Source organism: Camelina sativa, chromosome 8 (assembly GCF_030686135.1).
Source record: "Camelina sativa cultivar CO46 ecotype springtype chromosome 8, ASM3068613v1".
NCBI lineage: Eukaryota > Viridiplantae > Streptophyta > Magnoliopsida > Brassicales > Brassicaceae > Camelina > Camelina sativa.
In genome coordinates this window covers 1,989,111-2,011,487 of record NC_141887.1, presented here as the reverse complement: position 1 = coordinate 2,011,487, position 22,377 = coordinate 1,989,111, and the positions used below count along the sequence as shown (strand labels likewise).

The 22,377-nt window shown below is 39.4% G+C and overlaps 6 protein-coding genes, 1 non-coding gene and 2 pseudogenes across 12 annotated transcripts; 3 read left to right on the top strand and 6 right to left on the bottom strand.

The window, feature by feature from the left end:
• Positions 1-14: 14 nt before the first annotated feature.
• LOC104709126 (pentatricopeptide repeat-containing protein At5g14080) lies at positions 15-2,416 on the top strand. The gene is made up of 2 exons (XM_010425786.3): positions 15-1,880; positions 1,974-2,416. The coding sequence occupies exons 1-2, from the start codon at positions 227-229 to the stop codon at positions 2,222-2,224; spliced, it is 1,905 nt and encodes a 634-aa protein (XP_010424088.2). The 5' UTR covers positions 15-226; the 3' UTR covers positions 2,225-2,416.
• A 496-nt stretch (positions 2,417-2,912) lies between these two features.
• LOC104705675 (glutaredoxin-C8) lies at positions 2,913-3,590 on the bottom strand. The gene has a single exon (XM_010421727.2). The coding sequence runs from the start codon at positions 3,534-3,536 to the stop codon at positions 3,117-3,119; it is 420 nt and encodes a 139-aa protein (XP_010420029.2). The 5' UTR covers positions 3,537-3,590; the 3' UTR covers positions 2,913-3,116.
• A 2,162-nt stretch (positions 3,591-5,752) lies between these two features.
• Positions 5,753-9,668, bottom strand: LOC104705673 (aspartokinase 2, chloroplastic). 2 transcript variants are annotated; one of them, XM_010421725.3, is made up of 14 exons: positions 9,353-9,668; positions 8,435-8,922; positions 8,258-8,340; positions 8,113-8,153; positions 7,822-7,976; positions 7,508-7,657; positions 7,254-7,349; positions 7,051-7,167; positions 6,856-6,975; positions 6,684-6,776; positions 6,479-6,601; positions 6,281-6,397; positions 6,129-6,191; positions 5,753-6,038 (listed from the first exon to the last, which is right to left on the bottom strand). In XM_010421725.3, the coding sequence occupies exons 2-14, from the start codon at positions 8,825-8,827 to the stop codon at positions 5,952-5,954; spliced, it is 1,638 nt and encodes a 545-aa protein (XP_010420027.2). In that variant the 5' UTR covers positions 8,828-8,922; positions 9,353-9,668; the 3' UTR covers positions 5,753-5,951. The 2 variants fall into 2 exon arrangements, with proteins under 2 accessions (XP_010420027.2, XP_010420028.2); XM_010421726.3 differs by having other exon boundaries at positions 8,435-8,916; positions 9,353-9,639.
• A 91-nt stretch (positions 9,669-9,759) lies between these two features.
• On the bottom strand, positions 9,760-11,536 carry LOC104705672 (U3 small nucleolar RNA-associated protein 18 homolog pseudogene; annotated as a pseudogene). Its single transcript, XR_015563713.1, has one exon. The product of XR_015563713.1 is annotated as a U3 small nucleolar RNA-associated protein 18 homolog pseudogene (transcript).
• Positions 11,537-11,836: 300 nt separating this feature from the next.
• On the top strand, positions 11,837-14,345 carry LOC109124421 (mitochondrial phosphate carrier protein 3, mitochondrial). The gene is made up of 6 exons (XM_010421723.2): positions 11,837-12,480; positions 12,849-13,210; positions 13,298-13,341; positions 13,443-13,657; positions 13,749-13,873; positions 13,957-14,345. The coding sequence occupies exons 1-6, from the start codon at positions 12,151-12,153 to the stop codon at positions 14,018-14,020; spliced, it is 1,140 nt and encodes a 379-aa protein (XP_010420025.2). The 5' UTR covers positions 11,837-12,150; the 3' UTR covers positions 14,021-14,345.
• A 143-nt stretch (positions 14,346-14,488) lies between these two features.
• TRNAK-CUU (transfer RNA lysine (anticodon CUU)) lies at positions 14,489-14,561 on the bottom strand. The gene has a single exon. It is a non-coding gene; the product is annotated as a tRNA-Lys (tRNA).
• A 952-nt stretch (positions 14,562-15,513) lies between these two features.
• Positions 15,514-17,087, bottom strand: LOC104705670 (uncharacterized). Its single transcript, XM_087461400.1, has 5 exons — positions 16,745-17,087; positions 16,414-16,512; positions 16,213-16,321; positions 15,995-16,066; positions 15,514-15,786 (listed from the first exon to the last, which is right to left on the bottom strand). The coding sequence occupies exons 1-5, from the start codon at positions 16,924-16,926 to the stop codon at positions 15,667-15,669; spliced, it is 582 nt and encodes a 193-aa protein (XP_087317526.1). The 5' UTR covers positions 16,927-17,087; the 3' UTR covers positions 15,514-15,666.
• Positions 17,088-17,701: 614 nt separating this feature from the next.
• Positions 17,702-20,505, top strand: LOC104705669 (uncharacterized). Of its 4 annotated transcripts, none has more exons than XM_087460740.1 (12): positions 17,702-17,910; positions 17,994-18,248; positions 18,355-18,429; positions 18,514-18,575; positions 18,685-18,829; positions 18,918-19,014; positions 19,091-19,157; positions 19,243-19,341; positions 19,464-19,556; positions 19,661-19,815; positions 19,903-20,007; positions 20,105-20,505. In XM_087460740.1, exons 2-12 carry the CDS (start codon positions 18,044-18,046, stop codon positions 20,295-20,297), a joined length of 1,296 nt encoding a protein of 431 aa, XP_087316866.1. In that variant the 5' UTR covers positions 17,702-17,910; positions 17,994-18,043; the 3' UTR covers positions 20,298-20,505. The 4 variants fall into 4 exon arrangements, with proteins under 4 accessions (XP_087316866.1, XP_087316864.1, XP_087316865.1 ...); XM_087460738.1 differs by having other exon boundaries at positions 18,355-18,435; XM_087460739.1 differs by having other exon boundaries at positions 17,705-18,248.
• Positions 20,506-21,333: 828 nt separating this feature from the next.
• Positions 21,334-21,889, bottom strand: LOC104709125 (zinc finger protein KNUCKLES pseudogene; annotated as a pseudogene).
• Positions 21,890-22,377: the final 488 nt, after the last annotated feature.

The following is a 22,377-nucleotide window of genomic DNA, read 5'->3' as shown; positions in this document are numbered from 1 at the left end:
TGAATAATTTAATCAATTGAGAAACATTGTGAGTGTTTTGTCAGATATTAGCAGATACTTTGATGGGCCAAAAATGGATAGTAAATTACGGATGCAAAGTTGTAATGGCCCGTTCGGCTAAACCAATGAAACTGGTTCTCTCATTCTTCTTCACCCTAACAAATGATGACGTCAGCTTCTCGGCGGGACTTTAATTAACCGTTTTTATTTTTTAAGACCTCCGACGATGAGACCTGCGGCGGAGCTTGCGGTGAGGATAGGCCGTGAGCTTCTAAAGGTTTCAGGAAGCTATCGATCAGCTCGGGTATGGAGTCCATCGGTTGAACAGAGTCTTCACGGTCTCGGCTTTCGCAACTCAATAAGCCCTTCGCTTGTGGCTCGAGTCATTGACCCTTTTCTCCTAAACCACCATTCCCTCGCTCTCGGTTTCTTCAATTGGGCTGCTCAGCAACCAGGTTACGCTCACGATTCCCTCTCTTACCACTCTATCTTCAAGTCTCTTTCGCTTTCTCGTCAGTTCTCCGCCATGGACGCTCTCTTCAAACAAGTCAAATCGCACAAAATCGTTCTCGATTCTTCCGTGTATCGCTCCCTCATCGATGCGCTTGTGTTGGGTAAGAAATCTCAGAACGCGTTCTGGGTTCTAGAAGAAGCTCTTTCGACGGGTCGTGAGATTCATCCCGATGTATGTAATCGTCTTTTAGCTGCTTTAACTTCTGATGAGTGTTATGATTATGCTCAGAAACTGTTTGTTAAAATGCGTCAAAGAGGTATCTCTTTGAACACTGTTGGTTTCGGTGTGTATATAGGAAAGTTTTGTAGAAGTTGTGAAACGGATCAGATCTTGAGATTGGTTGATGAGGTTAAAAAGGCTGATAACTCGAACATAAATGGCTCGATCGTTGCTTTGTTGATTCTCAATGGTCTTTGTAAATCGTCACGAGAGATGGATGCTTTCTATATATTGGAAGAGCTGAGGAATAGAGATTGCAAACCTGATTTTATGGCTTATAGAATCATAGCTGAAGCATTTGTAGTTACTGGGAATCTTTATGAGAGACAGGTCGTGCTAAAGAAGAAGAGAAAGCTTGGAGTTGCACCTAGGAGCAGCGATTACAGAGCTTTCATATTGGATTTGATTTCAGCTAAACGATTAACAGAGGCTAAGGAAGTGGCTGACGTGATTGTGAGTGGGAGTTTCCCAATTGATAATGATGTCTTAGACTCTTTGATCGGATCAGTCTCTGCAGTGGATCAAGATTCTGCTGTTGACTTCTTGAATTACATGGTGAGTACAGGGAAATTGCCTGCTATTCGGACTCTGAGCAAGTTGAGTAAGAATCTTTGCAGGCACGACAAGAGCGACCATCTTGTAAAGGTTTATGAGGTTTTGTCAAGCAAAGGTTATTTCTCAGAGGTTGAGAGTTACAGTCTGATGATATCGTTCTTGTGCAAGGCTGGGAGAGTCAGGGAAGGTTACAATGCTCTGCATGAAATGAAAAAGAAAGGGCTTGAACCAGACGTGTCACTCTATAACGCTCTCATCGAAGCTTGTTGTAGAGCGGAAATGATCCGTCCAGCGAAGAAACTGTGGGATGAGATGTTTGTGGAGGGATGCAGAATGAATCTGACGACGTATAATGTACTTATTAGGAAATTGTCAGAGGAAGGCGAGGCAGAGGAGTCTTTGAGGCTGTTTCAGAAGATGCTTGAGAAAGGGATTGAACCAGATGAAACAATATATACGTCTCTCATTGAAGGCCTATGCAAAGAGACAAAACTTGAAGCTGCTTTGCAAGTCTATAGAAAGTGTATGGAGAGGGATAAAACAGTTGCAACAAGAGTGTTAAGCGCATTTGTCTTAATACTATGCAGCAACGGTGATAGAACAAATATGTATTCTAGTTGTTTTACTACATTAAGTCAAGTTTCTGGCTGATTCTTTTGGTCTCTCTGTGTGTGTGTTTGTGTAGGGCAATTTGGTGAGGCATCACAGCTGCTATGCGCTCGAGAACACTTGGAACACACAACAGCACATGTCGTGTTGCTGAAATGTGTGGCGGATGCGAAAGAGGTTGAGATCGGAATCAGACATATGAAATGGATCAAAGAGGTGTCACCATCTCTCGTTAGCACCATTTGTTCTGACCTGTTGGCGTCTTTCTGTTCATCAACTGATCCTGATTCCATTCTTCCGTTTATTCGAGCAATTGAACACACATAATTATGTCAATCAGTAGTAGGCTATATAGGCTTTTTAGCAATTAGATTCCCCAAACCAAATTGTATTTTCCCTTTATTCTGTGTAGGTCCTATGAAAACATGTAGGCTGTGACCGAGAGATCTCTTTATACGTTACAAGTCGTTTATTGTCTACGTAAGAATTTATTCTAATGAATAATTTTTCTTAACGGTATATGCCATTTTAGCTTCCTTTTTTTCTTTTCTTTTCACGAGCTATTGAGGTATTAAACTGTTAAATTAAACCTTTCTAGTCTCAGAAAACTGTATGTGACTTTGTGTTTTTGTATATTCTATTTTTTTACTTGCTAAAGTTAAATTAGCAAACAAAATTATACATATCGTAGCTGTAAAATCATCAGTGAGTGACGTTATAGGATGAGCGATGTACGGGCTCGTCTTGACGCAACGGTCGGGTCAAAATCACGGATTATTGTTTGTGGATGTCCACGTAATCTGAAGTGGGGGACCCCCCGGAGGCGATTATTTTCCCCCACAGTTAACAGTTATAACGGTTAAGATTTTTAGGTCATGAAATAAAAAGATCCTCATTCTTGTCTTAATTTTTGACAAATTAATTTATATTTTGTTGAAAATTTGGCCATTTAATTTTCACAAATCAGCTGGCGAAATTAGAGATGAGAAACAAAGCTAATTAGAGAATTTAGTAATTAAACACAATACTCTTTATATATTAGTGTGATTTAAGATAGACAAAGAGCTTAAGCTTAAAACAAACGCACCACTCTTCTCTCTCACTGTCACTACTAATTCATCACTAGAATTAACCTACGGGGTTTTTTTTTTGTTTAAAAACCAAAAGAAAGTAAAGAAAAAAAAAAGGAAAGGTTGGATCGGAGGATGATGGGATGGCGTCAGAGCCAGAGAGCGCCAGCATTTTTGAGAAGAGGGACGAGTGAGCCATTGATATGTGAAGCCATCACTCTCTCCATTGATCCTACCATCTTCCCTCCGATGAACACAACCGGTAGTGCCCCCGGAGTAGCAGCGCCACCGCTAGAGCAGCCTAGGAGGCGAAGGAGAGCACGGTGGATCTCAGCGCCGGAAGGGTGAAGGTCAAGCTCGTGGACGGCGGGGCTGACTCCCATCCCACGGAAGAGACGCTTGATAGCGTGGCACATGCAGCACGTGCTCATGCTGAATATAACCACCGCATTCTCTGCCGCCATCGACTCTATCTTCGCCAGTGTCTCTGACGGAAACACATTCATCATGTTGTTCACCTTACCGTTGTTGTAGGACACCGCCCCTCGAGTTTCTGTTTTGTATTGCATTTTTTTGTATTCTTAGGACAATACGAAGAGGAGAGAGTGAGACTGAGAGAGAGAATGTGTTTATGAGTTGGTTGAGGGGGAGAGTGAGAGGCATGCATACTATTTATACAAGGTGAAGTTCTAAATTAATTGGTAATTTTTATATATTTTTAAATGATGATAGCAAAGGTATTGATGTGATAGACATGGTTTGTAGCTTTTGTTAATTATGATAGGATGATATTTTTAAAGAGATATTTAATATTCTTAGAAAATTTTACAACAATATAGAAGTTAGAATAATTAAATTTCAGTTATATATAGGTAAGTAGAATATTAAGGGAATTGTTGGTAATGGATATCTATCCTTCTTGTCGGCTTTTTTCTGTAGTAATATCTTACACAGTTACACTAGCTATAGCTAGGTTTGTCTGCAAAATTGGTCCAATATAAGCAAAATATAAATGGTCCAATATGCATATATAAAAAATGTATAAATGGTCCAATATATATGTATATTCTATGGAGACGCGCCGAATAATAAATTTGATGCTGCCAACATTATGTGAGCAAGTCGTAACGCAGAGATGAGGTCGAATGTTTGGATATGGCCGGTGGTTTGCCATTATATTCCATAATTCACTTTATGCTAAAAATCCTCTAATCGATCTCTATAAACAAGCTACTTATAAAATCATTATCAATATGATCATAAAAGGAGTGGAATATATATATATTTTTGGGATTGTAATCCAATTAGCATCTCACATCTATAAACATATATATGCGTAGTAGATATACAAGTTGGAATATTTTTGTTGGTAATCAAGATCGAATTTTTCGTAAACATATTATTCTTAGCCCATAATGGATATTTATAGAAAAACTGGCTAATTAGTGTTTTATAAAAATAAAATAAAGTAGTCATAAATATTCTTGGAATGAACTTTTAAAAGAGATAGAGTTGCCACCATCGTTTACTTGTTAATGCTACCATCAGAAATATGTCAGTGTTCTTGATGCAAGGAAAATTTTTACAAGTTGGCATGTGTTCTTGCCAATGCCATAGCATCTTTTTTTTTCATTATATAGGATTATTAAAACGTTACAAGTCCCTGTTAGGTAAAACTGTTAAAATCCATATATAGTGCGGGTTGTTTGTAGATAAGTTAAGCAAAAGGCTGAAAAAGGAAGAAGTTGAATTTTCACAAAGTTGGTCACATGCTTTTTAGGCTTTCATGCATGCTTCTGCCTTTTGTTTCTTCTTATCTGCAAACTTGCCTTCTTGTTTCTCATGTTTGACCAACCCCTCCCCAAAAAAAAACCAAAAAAAAAAACAAGGTAAAACAAAATATTATCGTTGTCAGCACAAACAACTTTGTTATGAAATTTATAGGTCACCTCACCTCATCTTTTCATAGATTATATATGAAGAAAATCCCCTAAATTATTTATGTTTTACATATATTTGATAACATTTCTCTGAATTTATTTTTTGAATTAAAAATAAAAGATAAGAGGCGCATAGAACTCTTCATGTCTTTCATATAGTAATGTATTAAAAAAACAAAGGAGGATGGCTTAAGATTGAAGTGAGTCCGAAGAGTTATATGTCCTTTCATTTGGTTCTAGATTTGGTGTATAAACTAAAGCTGATTTAGTCTAAACTAAATCTAAATCCTTTGCCCTTCAAGATAATAAAATAAAAACATAAACTAAAACAATCTTCGAGGGATTGCGTTTGTCGGACCACTTTATATTTATTTTTAAAAGAAAAAGAAAAAAAAAGAAGAATTGGAAGGCCGTTACAGTCACAGAAGAAAGGCCTTCTTACGTAACAGATATCATCAGATGTGTATTTGTCGTTGACTGGGACTGGTCGGTCGGATGTAACCCTGGTCAAGTAACTGATCATATGCTTTTCAGGAAGGGTCTTTTCGGTATCATCAAAAATTGTTTGCATACTACTTTCAAAGCCTGCACTTTGAATTCCCCACTCTTTCACATTCCCTATTTCTTGATTTTTTTTTTCTCTACACTGAATTAATTGTATGTTGCTATACTTACACTTTAATCATTGTACTGTACTTTGAAGGTAAAAAAATATTACTGGAGGAACATAGTTTATGAAAGTTAGATTCTTTTTTTGTGTGTGTCAAAATTAAGAAAACTACACCCTATACCCATAAAATCTTAAACCCTGCAAAACTGAGAGGTTTATTTCATTAATTGCAAAAGATTTTAACCCATTTATGATTATTGGCTTTTGCTCAAATTATGTTATTGTATTACAACCAAGTCAAGAACTACAAACAACAATAATGAGAACAAGAATGTGAAAAAAGTTGTTTCAAGTCTTGTCACATTCTTAACATTGAACTACACGTACATAAGTAGAGTTGTAGGAGTGGCATGGTGCTGTTCTTCTGTGTTGCACTACGAAGCGGTCTCAAAGAAGGCGGAGTGGAGAGCCCTCACACATTGCTCTGCCTCTTCATCATTCACTATCAATGAGATGTTTACCTGACACACAAAACATCTCCATTCATCATATAACAATACCATATTTATATTCATCACTATATGTATTCACATGTAGCAGCAGACTTTGACCTTAGATGCACCCTGCGAGATCATCTGCACATTCACTCCATTGCTTCTAAGTACTTGGAACACCTGTTTTGTTGTTCATTCCATTCCCATTAACGCAAAAAGTCAAAACCTCGAGTTCAAAAGAGAACACAAGACAGGTTACTCTCACTAACCTTCTCTAATATGAGTGAGGATTTCTGAACATTTCCTATCAAAGAGATGATTGATCTGCGCTGAAGCAATTTCACAACAGCAATCTTCTCTAGCTCTTCTACCAAATTATCCAGTTCCTGTTCACACCCAATCATTTTACCAATACTACGAATGACTCTCACAAAAGAAACAATGTATCAAAGTAAAAAGAGTCTTACATTTGTCCTCTGGATTAACTCTCTACCCCAGAGCTTTGCAGGATCCAATGTCAATGATATACTAACTTCACTTGTTGCTACAACATCGACCGATATGCCTAAATCTTCAAATGTGGTAAACACCTGCACACGAGACAGTGTGCATGCTTTGCAGTGAGATATTAAACACAGTCGAACAAAGACATCATTATCCAATTATATTTACCCTGGCAAGGAAACCATATTGGCCAAGCATACGGGTGCTTGCTATGTCCAACATGGTCACATTACGTTTCAGAACAATGCTTGTCAGCACGGCCTACAAGCAATTAAAGGAGGAAGAAGGGGTCATTGAAGTTTAAATTCAACGAGTTTATAAACACATTTGTTTCACGAACCTTACTCATGTCTCTTGATCTGGTGATGACAGTTCCTGGAGCGGTGGGGTTGTATGAGTTCTTAACCCTCACAGGAATGTCACCGTCTCTTGCTGGCCTCATAGACAGTGGATGCAACACCTGCAATGGAAGAGGAATATGCTCAGCCATCAGAAGGAGGAGAAACTCATCAGCATAGATAATCTACGAGATTACCTGGGCGCCAAAGTAAGCAAGCTCAGCTGCCTCATCGAACGTCAAGTATGGAACAGACTGAGCTCCAGAATATATGTTCGGATCACAAGTCAAAACTCCATCTACATCTTTCCAAACCTGCACCAGATTTTCTTAAAGTAAGAAATTTTTGCTTAACAAACTTCCATCTTCATGATGAAATATTGGCTAAACCCATCAATTACCTGAATTTCCCGCAGTCCTAACGCTTTCCCAATAGTTGTAGCCGTCAAATCGCTACCACCCCTACCCAACGTAGTTATAGCACAAGACCTCCATCCCTGCAGAAACACATACATAGGCGAGATTCAAGGACACATTAAGCAAAACAGCTTTGTGCAAAAGCCATTCCAATATATAGAATACATGAATATCAGAGTTCTGTACTACATATTTTTCGATCCACGGGAATAACAAAAACAGTCAGAAAAATGTAAACCTTTCCGAGGAAGCCAGTAACAACAGGGACTGCATTTTCCTTGCTCCAGTCGCCAACTAGTGTTTTTGACACGGCAGGGTATGTTGCTTCAAGTATATCAGCATTTGTAAAATCGTCTGTTGTAATAACCCCGATCTCAAATGCATCATACTGCCAACAACAAGCGAACAACTCATCAAGTCATGAATCAAACTTATGTTGAGTACATAACTGTGAGCATTGGCATTCTCAAGTTTCTATAATCTTTCTGACGAGAACTGCAATTATATAGTGTCAAGGTTATGCTAGGACCAGGGTGTTATAAAGCAACATACTTGACGTGCTTTGTGGCCAATTTTATTGAGATACGCAGAGAATAGCCTTGTGGACATGCACTCTCCAAATGAAACCAGGTAGTCCCTTGTACGTAAGGTTAACTCTTTCATCATTGATATGCCTTTGAGAAGCTGGTGAAGTCCCTCTAAGTGCTCTACAAATGGATTAACCAGAAAATGGATTCAGAGACGAAAAAAAACCAACTGAATGAGCAAAGAAAAATTCTTAAACTACAAATAGGCGAAATGGTTGATAAATCAAGCATCCAGAAAGAGAACCAAGGCACTTACTTTCAATAACCGCTGTTTCCACTCCAAGCTCATGAGCAGTTCTGGACATAGAGAATTTTATTTCCCATGAGAATGAGGTTAAATTTGGACTGTGAAAACTAAATAAACAATCATATACACATGAGAAAACAGTATTTTCTTTAACCTTAAATGGAGTTCTTTTATAAAGTTCAATTCTTCAATACTTTCTACGTTAGTGACACCGCAGGTAACAGCCTTCTCTCCAGCCTAATAAAAGCGAGAAGCCAAGAAACTAATTAACTCTACCACTAAAAGAAACATCATATGAAAGAAGTAGGAAAGAGTAATACTGTTGTATTACCTTCAGAAGCGTATTAGTCGTCTTTCCCATTGCTGATAGCACAATAACGGGCCTCTCATCTGGAAAGCTGAGTATAAGATTGGCCACTTCTTTCATCCTCTCTGCTGACGCCACTGATGAGCCGCCAAATTTCATTACACATGTCAAATCTTTGCCAGTTCCGGTTGAATTACATGTCTCGGGCTCTTTTCTTTCAAGCAAATCAACTCTTACAGCTTCACAACTAACTCTCAAAGCTATATTCCTACAAGAATGCTCTACGGTTCTAAAGATTGCACAACTAGAGGCCAAGGTAACTGAATTACTAATCCCCTTTGAGCCAAACTCAAGCCTCTTTGAACTTAAAGCAAGCCCTGGAGCTTTAACTCCGTACAACTGCAATGAAGCCGTCATTACTCAGTAGTGAAGCTTTGCTGATTCTAAGAGACTTGAGTGTTGTGATCTCGACAAATGGTACAGCTGTGATTGTTCACTGTGGGAACCTGCAGCTTTCAAATTCACCAAATAAAAAAAAAAAAAGGATCAGGTCTTTCTCAAGAGGAATGATTATGAAAAAACTTTATTCAACAAATAAATACAATGCATGTTGACTAGGGAAGAGAAAAGATGGCTACTTTCCAATTAAAAATCAAACAACCATACCATATAAACAAACACTAAAAGAGGAACACTTGTACAGTTCTTTTGAAGGAGTCATCAAATTCAAATGGATCTGTTATAAATTTCAGTTTAACAAAGAAGAATGTGTAGGATATAAACCAGAAAATGTGTAATTCGGTGCTTCTTTCATCACTCAAACGGAAATGATGAATCATTTGAGAAATTGTAAAAGAAAATAGCAAAAAAAAAAAGACGATCGTAATCAAGAACAAAACCCAGAGCAACCGAAAGAAGTCGTCGAATTATAGAGATTAGTACCTAAAATGGATCAGCGTGTAAAAAAGTTTCGAGCTTTCCTCGAGATTCCTTCGGACACAGCTGAATCGACCGGTCCGATTCGCCGGCCAGGCTCCGAAGGAAATAAATGTTGTGCTTTTTTTTGGGGTGGGTTTAAGAAGTGAAACTGCGGCTTAAGACATAATTAGACTTTAGAGGACGTGAGAAACTGCTTTGTTTGCCCTTGTCACAGAATATAATATACGGTCCAGATTCAATCTCTTAATCGAGATACCCTTTCAGCTTTGGGTAAGCCACTAGAAGTGAAACAATGTCGACATCTTTCTTTTTCTCCTGCATTTTTATTTGAGATGGTAACAAACCACAAGTGTTTTTTGATGTTGACAAAAACGTGAGAAAAGAAAGACTTTGGCCCACTCGATTCCAAGAATCAGAAAGACAAAATCTTCATTGATCGTAAATTGGATAGGAAAATTGATAACATAAAAAGAGTAGCACTGCGACAAAAGTAAAGACACAACAAATTCCAAAACTGTCCTTGGTAAGACCAAAACTTCAAGCATTCTGGTAATGATGCAGTTTGTACAGCAAAACTTTTCCGGCAGCGTTTCCCATAGCCATGAAACCACTTCCGGGGCTGAAGTCTAGGCAGCGAGGGTAATGCATTGTGCTGTTTGGTGGTGGCCAGTTTGAGAAGACGGTTAGGGACGGAACATGGACCAGCTTTATGCTGTTTTTGTTCATCGTTGAGACTATAGCTAGAATCTGAGCATCATGGTTGAACTTCATGAAATCTATGTTGGAAGTGAGATTGTCCACTGTCTTTATCGGCTTTCTCTTGCCTCCCATAAACTCAGATTTCTTGTAAATGTTTACGATCCCTCTGTCGGTTCCAGAGGCAAACAATGCTCCGTTTAGCGAACTGCAAAGAGAAGTGCCACATGTGCTGCCTTCATCCACGCCCTTGTATAAGCACTTCATTGTTCTCAGATCCCACACGTATACTTGCCCGTCGCCTCCTGAGCTCAGTAACTGCTTCCCATCATCACTGAATGCTAAGGACCTGACTGAACCATTCATCTTTAGTGTTCCCGTCAGCTCTTTTGTTTTTGTTGACACAAGTAAGATGTAACCTTCGTTACCCACAAAAGCTATGGTGTTAGAGTCTTGTGACACCTCGAACTGTTCCAAGCTTTTCTCCTCTCTACCAACCAAAGGGCCAATCTTGTCGAACTTTGCCTTCTCCAAATCAAAGCTGTAAAAGAACTTTCTTCTTCCGGATACAATAACCTGAGAGCCATTGGGCAAGAAAGCTGCTTTACGAATAGGACAATCCTCAAGAAAAATGCTCTGGATCTTAGTGTTCCTCTTTCCATCAATCTGGAAAAACCTTAACCGTCGATCCAATCCAGCAGTGAGCAGCAGCTGAGCGTTTTGATGGAAGTGGACAGAGTTTATTGGGCCACTTGAAGGATCTGCTGCATTGGCATCCACGAGCTTTGAGTATTCAAGACGACCAGCACAAAGCTTGTTACCAGTCTTCATCACAAGATCTTCATTCGTTCGGAGGATATCATCAACTCCTCCATCCAGGGTATCATCATCTGAAGACTCACCATCAATGATTTGGGAATCTGGCCGAGCCCAATCAGTCCCAGGGTTTAGATTAGCATGATGAGCCCTCAGCCTTGCAATATACTCAGACCCAGAGATCAAACCCTCATTCTCCTCTTTCCTTAGCTTCCTCAAACGGTTGACACTAGCTATATTAATGTTGATCTGTTTCTCTTCTTCATCCTCCCAAGCAGCTTCTCCCTTCCTAACTCCAACAACTTGACCACTCTCTTCATCAGAAAGCTGTTCATCATCATCATCATCATCATCCTCGTGATCCAGAGTCTGACTCACAGCAGAACGGTCTACATGAAACAAAGCAGAACCATCTTCTTCTTCTACCTTACCAAAAGTAAGAGGGGAGTAGAGTGACCCGAATAACGAATTCTCAAGATTTTTCATTTGAACCAGTTCCGATTCTTGTAGCTTCTCCTTCTCCTTCTCTGTCTCCTTCTCCGTCTTCCTTCTCTTTCCCCTAGTGTCATCATCGGACCCAGTCTCTTCCCCATCTTCTACATCTCTGTACTGTTTCTTCACCTCCTCTCTTTTATTACTCTTACTTTCCGGAGCATTCTGAGATAAGAAGCTCATCTCTCTCAATACCACAATATCCACAGCTGCATAAACCAACAACTATAAGATTCGCACCCTAAGCTCGTTATCAATCGCAAATTAAGCCCTAATTTCGGGAAGGATTACAACCGAAGCTACTAGTTTGACCTAATTCATGCACAAATTTGATTACAACGAAGAAGAAGAAGGAAGGAAACAACTTACAACGTTGACGAGCAGAGCAGTAGCCGGTTAATTTGTCGGCGAGAGAGCTGTCTCTTCTGGTTTGAGAGAGATTTAGGGTTTTACAAAGTTTATTTTCCCAAACCAAAAAAAAATATAAAAAATGATCGTTAAGACAGCCTTTAATGGGTCAACGGTTATATGTCTCTTGGAAAAGCCCATGGGCCACGAGACTTGGTAAGAGACTTAATAAAGAGAATAAAAACATCTAACAATGTCATTTTCGTAATTATCGCAAAAAGTATATGCCTTGTTTCATGAGATTCCCATTTGCCCAATAAAAAGTCTGAGACTCCCAGAGGTTAATATCTCCTCTTTCTCATAGTCATTTGTCCTTTTTTGGTTTGAGGGCAAGCGTGAGATCGGGCTATCAGACATCGCCACCGTTGCTCATTTCAAACGCCGCCGCGATGGAATCTCCCAAGAATTCTCTGATCCCTAGCTTCCTCTATTCATCATCTCCCTCGTCGCCGAGATCTTTCCTCCTCGACCAGGTGCTGAATTCCAACTCCAACGCTGCATTCGCTGAGAAATCTCCTGCTCCGGCGGCCGCGCGTGCGTCTCCGACGACGATGCTGTCCCGGAAGAATTTCCTTATTGCGTCTCCCACCGAGCCAGGGAAAGGGATCGAGATGTACTCACCTGCTTTCTACGCCGCTTGTACCTTTGGTGGAATCCTCAGCTGTGGTCTCACTCACATGACCGTGACTCCTCTCGATCTCGTCAAGTGCAATATGCAGGTATGGAAACTTTAGATCCGTTAATCTTTCTTATGTCTTTTGAGCTCATGTTCGTGGATCTGTGTTCTTGTGTTGCTAGATCTGCGTTTTTAGTCTTTGTTGGATAGATCCGTCATTTCATTTGCTTTATCGTTTTGTTATCTGTGTTGCTTTGGTTTTGTGTTGGATTCCATTATTTGATGGATTGTTCGATCTCTGTTATACGTTTATAATCTTCTTACATCCATTTCCATGTTATGTATCAATGATTTCTATTTCAAAATACGTTGATCTGTTCTGAGTTGTGGTTCTTCTTACGAAATTTACTTACTTGACGTGGTGGTATGTGTTGGTGGTGCAACACTGATATGATCTTCTTTGCGTTTCAGATTGATCCAGCCAAGTACAAGAGCATCTCGTCTGGTTTCGGAATTTTGCTGAAAGAGCAAGGAGTCAAGGGATTTTTCCGTGGATGGGTTCCTACTCTTTTGGGTTACAGTGCTCAGGGTGCCTGCAAGTTTGGATTCTACGAGTACTTTAAGAAGACTTACTCTGATCTTGCTGGACCTGAGTACACTGCCAAGTACAAGACCCTCATCTACCTTGCTGGTTCTGCTTCTGCTGAGGTCATTGCCGATGTTGCTCTTTGCCCATTTGAAGCTGTCAAGGTCCGTGTTCAGACACAGCCTGGATTTGCCAGGGGAATGTCTGATGGATTTCCCAAGTTTGTCAAGTCCGAAGGTTTCGCAGGGTGAGTTTTTCAATGCCATTTACATTCGCTTCCTTGTAACAGCTAGCCTTTCGTGTCTGAATTCTTATTTTATTTTATTTTTTGCAGCTTGTACAAGGGTCTTGGTCCACTATGGGGACGTCAGATTCCTTGTAAGCCTCTATCTTGCAAATTTCGTTTTCTTTTTGTTTCTTGTGGTCATGAAGCATTCTTTTAAAGCAAAGTGTAATGATAATATTTGCAAATGTTACAGACACTATGATGAAGTTTGCTTCTTTTGAGACCATTGTTGAAATGATCTACAAGTACGCAATCCCCAACCCAAAGAGTGAATGCAGCAAAGGTCTGCAACTCGGAGTGAGTTTTGCAGGAGGTTACGTTGCTGGAGTGTTCTGTGCAATCGTTTCTCATCCAGCAGACAATCTTGTGTCATTCCTCAACAATGCTAAGGGAGCAACCGTTGGAGATGTAAGTCACTATGTCTAGATACAATAGCCCAGAGCATATATTTCCGTTGCAGTAGGAATGTTATTTAATTTTTGTAAATGAATTGTTGCAGGCGGTGAAGAAGATAGGTATGGTGGGACTATTCACAAGGGGGCTTCCTCTCAGAATTGTTATGATCGGGACATTGACTGGAGCACAGTGGGGATTATACGATGCCTTCAAAGTTTTTGTTGGCCTGTAAGTACCTCTCTCTCTTCACTTACTTCCTGAACTTGATACCATCAAAACGCAAAACTCTCAATTCTTTTAATTTGGTTCAGGCCAACCACTGGTGGTGTTGCTCCAGCTCCTGCCATCGCAGCAGTTACTGATGCCAAAGCCTAAACAATGACGAAAAAGGGTTAGGAGTTTGATGGGGTAGGATTTTTGTTTGGAAAAATAAGAGAAACCATACGGGTAATGAGGAAGATTTGAGTAAGCTCGATCTCTTCCTGACTCGAACTTTTATCATTTTTGTTTTTTGAAATTTGTGTTCCTGAATTCAGGATAGTGCTCGCATACTCTCTACCTATTGTTTCTTGTCCTTTTATGTTTTGTGTTATGTAATCTTAAAAGATGAGAGGTACACACTCGAAGATAGAGAGAGTGGGCACACCCACTTACTACTTTCTTTTTTTTCCGGTTTCAGTTAAAATTTTCATTTTGGTTACTGGTTTGTGTTTCATTTTACTCTTTTTCGAGTATCATATAAGCCTCACAAATATGGAAACTGAATACTTTATAAATCAGTCATACGTTCTATTTGATGCCAAATGATTAAAAACAAAAATATAAATTAAAACTTCAATGTCGCGCCCACCGTGGGGCTCGAACCCACGACCACAAGGTTAAGAGCCTTGCGCTCTACCAACTGAGCTAGACGGGCTTAGATGCTTCTATAGAGCCAACTAGATTGATTAACGCCGTTATCTTGACGAAGAAGCACCTAATTGTACATAGTCACATTTAAGTGTCCTAATCTGCCATGCCAAGTATCCAAGGTACTCACAAAGGAAGCAGTAGCACCAGCACTTCCATTGATTATTTTAGGTTAGTTATATATGGTTAAGCTTAGTAAAATGACATTTTGAGCAAACGACTAAGGTTAGTTATCTACGAAACTTTGATAAAACATAGTCGAGCTGCAAAGCTCCAACAGACAGAGTTCCTTTGTGAGTGCCTTGACACACTTTATCTGTTTGTAATACAAGACAAATTTAAGTGGTTTTCAATAGCAACTGGACACTGATATGTAGATAATTTGTCAAATTTACAGATTACAATTTGAATTAAATTTATAAGATTATTTCTCTCTTTCTGAAGCCAAAAAAAAACTTTAATGGTGTTTAAGAATTGCTCCCACAAAAGCTATTTACAAGTTTCCTAATGCTCTACTCTACTCCACTCTATAGGTTGTTTGTAAACGTTGATGGATTAACAGAGAAAAACTTAAAATCCATTTAAACACATTACTCCATGATAACAAACATAGTTCTTTGCTCACCCATTTATAATCACGCGAATAAAGCATATAACAATTTATGCAATCTCAATGGCATCAACTCAGCTCTTTCCATTTTACACAGAGAACCGCCTATTCAACTAAAAGCCATGAAATTTTTTAACAAACGAAACTGATAAGCAAAATCATATACTTAGCCAATAACTAGACTACGACACTTCAACAACAAGCAAAGCAAACAGGCAATCAAACTAAACAGAAGCAAACGTAGCTAATAATACCAAAATATGTAATAGCGAATGCAGATAAAACCATGAAAAGCAGAAGGCAGAAACAAAATAAAAGAGACCTCCATAACTATGCTTTCAGAAAGACATTACGCAAAACCAAAATAACTCTTTGAAGTGTGTGTCCTCTGCAACACCAAAATTAAAGTGTGTTCTCTAATTCTTACAAACTTTGAAACTGTGTTTAACTGCTAAACACAAAACAGCACCATGGCAGCTTTTCTCACCTTCATTTCACTAACTTAACGCTTCTTCTTGCTGCTTGATTTTGATACGTTGGACTTAGGTGTTGCCACCAAGTATATGAACAACACAACCATGGAGATGACGGAGACGAGTGATCCATATTTCGCGAGTATCCTCTGCAACAAGTGAAACATGGTAAGATGAGTACTGTTATATTTGATGATTTTCACAGAGGCGTGAGAGTTACAAATCAAGTTACCTTGCCCTGAGATTATTTTAACAGCATCAAGAGAAACGTCCAAGACACACCACAACATAACAATGAAAGTCAGTAATGAGAAGACGAAAAAAAAACAATGAGGAGACTTTAAAAATAAAAATTACCACGTCAAGCATGTTCGTTGGAGGTTTGTCAGCAAGGATGTCTAGAGGTAGTAGTGGCGTTGAGTACGCTTCCTACAGACAAGAAAACCAGATTTTTAGTAAAACAATAGTCACTATAAGGTAATTTTGATTGGGGAGAATTATAAACTTATAAAGCTTAGTTGCTTCTACCAATTCCAGGAACTAGAACGAAAAAGGGGGGCATAAAAATGGCAAACCTGTAGAGCTGGCTTGGTGGGAATGCGGAAAGTAACAACAGCAGGAGCACCGTAGAAGACTCCTTTAACCTTAGCCTCCAGTTCGAAAGAGTGAGACAAGATACCTCCTCTGCACACCAAGAACCAGATTAGTGACGAAAAGGAAAAAGCTGAAAGCAGACACTAAAACATTTTATGATTGAAGAAGAAGAAGAAACTCACGCATCAAGTCTTTCCCATGACTTAGAAGTGTTTCCATTAACAACATCAAATTTTGCTTTAACCCAGCTATTGTCTGTCAGAGTCACATCATACGCCGACCTGAGAGCAAACACCAAAACCATGAGGAACAATGGGATCAGATCAAATGACATTTCGAATCCTAAACACCGATACACATCATTCGAAATAGATCTAAGCATAGCTCGAGTATTAATCTCCTAATTCTACAGTTAACCAATCTATACATGCAATTTATATACAATCCAGAAACCAACACGGATCGGAAAATGAAATCGGATTAATAAAACTAGATGAGAAGAGAGAAACTAACGAGGATCCTTGGTTGTAGATGTCGAAAGAGACGGTGACACGTTCGGCGCCGGATTTGAGCCTGTTAAGAGTGGCTTTCTTGTGGACCACCATGAACGGGACTTCCGATGTCGCAAACGAGGCAGAAACAAGCATGAACACCGCCATGGCGGAGATCAGAAGCTTAGCTAGGGCGATGGCCATGGTGTTTTTGATCTTCGACGATGCAGTTGTTGAGCAGATGCGAAAACAGATCTACGAATGTTATCCTCCGCTTATAAAAACCTCCGATGACTGATATAACAAGTATAACACTACCACACCACCACCCACAGAAACAACCAAAAAAAGTCAATGATGGGCCTAATTACCTGAAAATAGGCCCACTTAATACAGGCCCATACAAGTAATAAAGAAGTGTCTAATTAAAATATCTACATATATATATATATATATATATATCTGTTGATCTGCTTATAAAGGAAGATAAGTATGTTTGCAGTACAAGAACGAAGATAATTCAACTTGTGTAACACACAGCCTGTCTCCTGCCACATTCTAACATGTTTCTTCTTTAACATTGTTTTATAATAAAGTCTACGCAGCTTTCAAATCTTGAAACGTAATAATGGTTATACAAGCCAACGATCCATTCATTTTTTTGTTACCATAAATAATCTCATTTTCATTTCTAATTAATATTTGGTTGGAGTGACAAAACAGGGTAAAAAAGAGAGAAGTGGGGTTGATTTGATTCAGTTAATCGAGGGTGGGCGGGAAGGTTAAGGAAAGAAGTCAACGAAAAAGTACTAATCTAAAACAGGAGAGCCAATAGAAATAAGGCAAGTGGGATACGAATTCACAGCTTTCCATAAGAAACATAATTAAAACTTGGATTAAACCGGAAGGCATGTGCCATATCTTTTCTCTTTTTTTTTTCTTTGTTGATTTAAATCACGTATCTACTACCCATTTGCTCATTGAATACTAGAGAGCATGTGGGTGGATTGCATCGAACTCCGAAACCTAAGTGAATCTTCTTCTCTCCCCATCATTCTTTGGAACCTTCAAACTAACCTTCCCTCACATGCTCCTATCTTCCTCTGTTCCACCAGCTCTCTCTGAGATTCTCTTCCTTATTATATTACTCTTAAGCTTCCAAAATCCGGATCTATATATCCGCTTCAGGTTGTTCCAGAACCTCTATGTTGGTTTTAGGATATATCTGTCAATGTTGTGTATGTAATGTATCCGGCTATCCGCATATGTAGGATGATTTTGTGAGGGAAAAAAAAAAGCATAGCAGAGAGAGAGAGAGAGTATGGGGTGTGCTACATCTGCTTATGCTGTTGTCGGAAGGAAGAACAAGAAGAGGATCATTCAAGAATCCGTTGTGTTTGTTCTTCAGTTCCGCGTTCCTGTTCAGTCTGATCTTCAGCGCCAACTCAAGGGCGTTGCTCCTAAGGCTACCGTCGATCGATTGACATGTCTAAGGAATCAGATTCAGCTAGTAGCTGAGGACACAGGTATAGAGAAACGAGGCTATCTTCTTCCATTTTTCTTGCGTTTTAAGGAAAAGAGGTTTTGTATTTTTGAAAACATGTTCAATGTTTCTGGTTGGAATTTTTGCAGGGGGTTCTGCCATCCCTGAGCTGCGTTCAGCTTTGGAGGAGTACTTGTCTCTTCTAACCGGTCTTGTCAAGAAAAGTTCGGGTTTGCATATTTTGATATAACTTTATAGTTTATTGTGTATAAAAGCAAATGGTGATATCAGAATATTTAACGATACAGAGAATGATGGAATGGAGGGCTGCGTGGAGTTCAAATGGAAAACCCTTGGAGATGGTCGACGAGTAAGTTCAGTTTTTGCTCAATCATACTAAGCCGATCCTGAGGATTTGGATTTTGTTTGTTCTGTTACCCTTTAAGTCTTAACAACGTGAAGGTGTATGCTCTATACAGGCAGAGATATGTCTCACAAACCTTTGGATGGAGATGTTAACAGTGATCCACATGATGGCTGCTTTGGCATTAACTGAAGCTAACTCTCTTATGATTCCAAAGGATTGCTCTGCATCTGGCAATGGCGTCCGTGTGGTCTCAACTGGTCTGGTCTCTTCTCTCTTCACACTTATCTTTTACTTCTATTTGCTGTTTTTATAAAGGAACCTGTTTTCTTAGCCACTTTCACACAGATTGCAGGAGAGATGCGGTTGACTTGCTTCTCAAGGCATCTGGATACTTGGAGTTCTGCGTCCGAGAGATTCTCGCTCGCTTTCCTCCTGAAATAAAGTATGAAACAACCAAAAACAGAAAATCTTGAATAAGCTTCACATAGATACTTACTTACATAGCTGCAAATTTGCAGGACTAAGTTGCCAGATGATATGCAGGAGAGTGTAATGCAAAGTCTATCTATCCAAGCACTTGGCCAGGTTTATACACTTTGAAATTGTGACTCTTTAACCAGAATCTTGTATATGGGTTTTAATTTGTAAGTTTGGCTGAAATTTACTGCAGGGAACTGAGATTCAACTTGGATTAGCAGTTGATAGCCAGAAAGCAACGTTGTCTGTGAAGAGGAGACTTGCATGTGAGCAAGTCATCTATTTCACTCAGGTCCTCCTCATAGTTTAAAAATTTTCAATTTCTTACTTGAGCCATACTTTTTGGGAAAATCATAGTTTATCTGCTGTAATCTCTCTTTTAATTTGCTGTAAATGATCTCATTATCATTTCAGGCATATCACTGCTTGTCTGATTGTGAATCAGTCAGTCACGGATGTGCCAAGAAGCTACTCCGGTTTATCTACTGGAAATTTTTGGAAGCAAAGGTGTGTATAATTTATGAACATTATTGAAGTCACCGTTGTAACTTGTAAGTGATTAAACAGCTCATTGATTAATCTCTCTGTTATGTTCTGTTTTTCATTAAAAGGCTGCGGCATACTACTACCATGGACTGGTAACAGACAAGGGAACTGAGCCATCTTGCCACGTGATTGCGGTGTGTTGTTTCCTTGCAGCTGCAGAGATCCTAGGAGAAAGCAAGAAGGCCTGTTTTAGTTTCTCCTTGGCTCCTCCTGTCACCAGGTTTGTGTTGTTGTGTATTTATAATATAGCCACCATTCATTGAACCTATAAGTTGTGATGGATTGAGATTTTTATTGTTTTAATCAGGCCTCCTCCTATGTGGGGAGTGATGAAGCATTTAAGCCAGAAGATTCCAGAAGTTGCTTTTAGGAAATCTCAGACGTATGGATTTTTGCTTGAAGAAGAAGAGAAGTAAGCGATAGAGTTTTTGTCTTGTTAGCTTTTTTAAACAAAACTAATTAGAACCAAACCAAAATATCTGATATGATCTATATGGTAAACCACACAGGGCAATGCAATGTTTGCCAGAGCTTCCAGACTTTCAGTTGTCATTGAGACCAGACGAGTTTGAACTGCCTGAGATGGAGGATGTTTCTTCAGCAGGAAACCAAACCCATTTGCTAAAAGAGCATCTTGACAACTCCTCTGAGATTCATGATGATGATGATTATGATGATGATGGTTATGACCTTGATCGTTGAGCAAGAAGCACTGATCTCTACTACCGTCTACATATATTCTTTTTGGGTACTTTACGACTTATATTTGTATTTTAGAGTTACATCTTTTACACTAGTTCTTGTCAGGCCAAAAAAAAAAAAAAAAAATCTGATACTTGTTTTACTTTGAGTATAGTAATTTAATATCTAAGCAACTAATTTATTTGGAAGGAATAAGAAAAGGATGCTGGTAAAAGAAGACGTTTTAGCCTTATCTTTGGAGAACAAATGTGCAAGGCACTAAGAAAACGGCACGCAGTCTAATTTGGAAATAACAAGGATAACCGTTTAGCGTCACGTGAGCGAGTCACGTGTGGGTGATGATGAGATGTTGGATTCCGCACGTACCAACATGGAGTGGTTGTTGTGTCAAGCGCTTAGAAACGGCACGCAGTTTGTTTAGCCGTCCTAAATTTGGAAAAAGCAACTCATAATGACGTCACGTCACGTGTATGTGTGGTGATGAAATGTTGGATTCCGCACGTACCAACATTGTGGAGGAGGTTAGTGATGATTTCGACGGTGGCGCTTGTGCTCTCCGATCAAGACATGACCGGGTTTTGTTGTTCCCCAACGGTGGCGTTGGTGCTCTCCGATCAAGACATGAACGCGATTCTCACTCATCACTTGACCCTCTTTAGTACCCATTCCGATACATTTTTTAGGCTAAAAAAGCGAAATCAACCGTGACTGTGTTTGTGGGTACAAATTAGTTAAATTTCAAATGCATCATCCATAAACGATAAAAGTATCCGAGTTTCACAACATGAGACACTGTTGGATCAAAAAATTTAAGATCTAAACGATGGATCATCATCAAAATATAGATATCCCAAAAAGCAAAAGCAGCTTGATTAATTAGTTTATCATCTTCTCAAAAGTAAGGAGATGAACACAGAAAGAGAGAGAGAGAGAGATAAGAAACTCGACTACATAGATAGCTCCAAACTTGTACTTAAAATGAGTCATCTGAACAAAACAAAACAAAACCCACCAAAGCAAAAAAGGCAGAAACAGCTCATAAACGAAGAGAGAGGTCGAGATCGAGATCGAGAGGCTCGTCTTCTTCCATCATGACACCGTTACCGTCGTTACTACCAGACAATCCAAAAGGGTACACGTAAGGATACGGAAACGGATCGTAGTCACCACCACCAGCGCCACCGCCACCCATGGTCATCATCATCGCCGTCTGTTCATGACCGGGTCCGAGTCCAGAAGGAGAAGAAGGTCCTTGGTTCATCGGGTTAGGGTAAAAACAAGGGAAAGGATGACGAAGAAAGGTGGTGGTGTCGTCGAGGATGGGTGGAGAGTGAGAAAGGACGCCGAGGTTACGACGAGCAGCGGCGCGTTCGCGTTTGTGAGCGTTCTGGTGACCGCCGAGAGCTTGAGAGGTGTAGAACTTGCGAGGACAGTACTGGCAAGGGAAGAGACGGTGGCAAGTCGTACCAGAAGAAGAGGAGAAAGAGTGTCGTTTGCCCGATGATCGAGGTTTCGAAGGACCCACGAAGTGATGGTAAGACGGTGGTGGCTCCGCCATTTTCGAGAGCTTTTAAGCTTACAAAGAAGAGAGAGAGAGAGAGATGATGATGATGATGATGATGAGTAAAAAGCAAAATAAGGAGAGAGACGAATGTGTGTGTGGGTTTTATGGGAGAGGGTTTAAGGTGTGTGTGTGTGGTTGCTTTTTTGTTTGTTTGCGTCGTTTGTTGCAGCTGCTGCAGAGAATATCTTATTTTAAAATTACTCTTTTGCCCTCATTAGCTTCGTCTTCTTTCTCTCTCTCTCTGCTCTAATAACTAATTTCACAGATCCCAATTAAATCCTTTTTTTGCTCCATCCTTCTTATTTGCATGGGATAATTATATATTCGTATCTCTTCACCAACACGAGCTCCTATTTAATTATACAAATCCCTAATGCACATTAAACTTTTTTTTCCTTTGATCCCACATGTTTATTAGTATATATACTATCGAGATGAGGAGCAGAAAAAATCATTTTGGTTATGACTCAAAAGAAAGAAAAAATAAACATATTAACCAAAAAAAAATAAAAAAAA

Bases quoted from the DNA above. Each gene is read 5' to 3' on its own strand.
- LOC104709126 (XM_010425786.3), top strand. From the start codon at position 227: ATGAGACCTGCGGCGGAGCTTGCGGTGAGGATAGGCCGTGAGCTTCTA. The intron at 1,881-1,973 runs GTGATAGAACAA...GTGTTTGTGTAG, and splicing joins CTTAATACTATGCAGCAACG to GGCAATTTGGTGAGGCATCA.
- LOC109124421 (XM_010421723.2), top strand. From the start codon at position 12,151: ATGGAATCTCCCAAGAATTCTCTGATCCCTAGCTTCCTCTATTCATCA. The intron at 13,211-13,297 runs GTGAGTTTTTCA...TATTTTTTGCAG, and splicing joins AAGTCCGAAGGTTTCGCAGG to CTTGTACAAGGGTCTTGGTC. The intron at 13,342-13,442 runs GTAAGCCTCTAT...CAAATGTTACAG, and splicing joins ATGGGGACGTCAGATTCCTT to ACACTATGATGAAGTTTGCT.
- LOC104705675 (XM_010421727.2), bottom strand. From the start codon at position 3,536: ATGCAATACAAAACAGAAACTCGAGGGGCGGTGTCCTACAACAACGGT.
- LOC104705673 (XM_010421725.3), bottom strand. From the start codon at position 8,827: ATGACGGCTTCATTGCAGTTGTACGGAGTTAAAGCTCCAGGGCTTGCT. The intron at 8,341-8,434 runs GTAATACAACAG...CGCTTTTATTAG, and splicing joins CGACTAATACGCTTCTGAAG to GCTGGAGAGAAGGCTGTTAC. The intron at 6,039-6,128 runs GTCAAAGTCTGC...TTTGTGTGTCAG, and splicing joins TCTCGCAGGGTGCATCTAAG to GTAAACATCTCATTGATAGT.
- LOC104705670 (XM_087461400.1), bottom strand. From the start codon at position 16,926: ATGGCCATCGCCCTAGCTAAGCTTCTGATCTCCGCCATGGCGGTGTTC. The intron at 16,322-16,413 runs GTGAGTTTCTTC...CTTGGTGTGCAG, and splicing joins TCATGGGAAAGACTTGATGC to AGGAGGTATCTTGTCTCACT. The intron at 16,067-16,212 runs GTTTGCCATTTT...TCTTGTCTGTAG, and splicing joins CCACCAAGCCAGCTCTACAG to GAAGCGTACTCAACGCCACT.
- LOC104705669 (XM_087460738.1), top strand. From the start codon at position 18,044: ATGGGGTGTGCTACATCTGCTTATGCTGTTGTCGGAAGGAAGAACAAG. The intron at 19,557-19,660 runs GTGTGTATAATT...TTTCATTAAAAG, and splicing joins GGAAATTTTTGGAAGCAAAG to GCTGCGGCATACTACTACCA. The intron at 19,816-19,902 runs GTTTGTGTTGTT...TGTTTTAATCAG, and splicing joins TTGGCTCCTCCTGTCACCAG to GCCTCCTCCTATGTGGGGAG.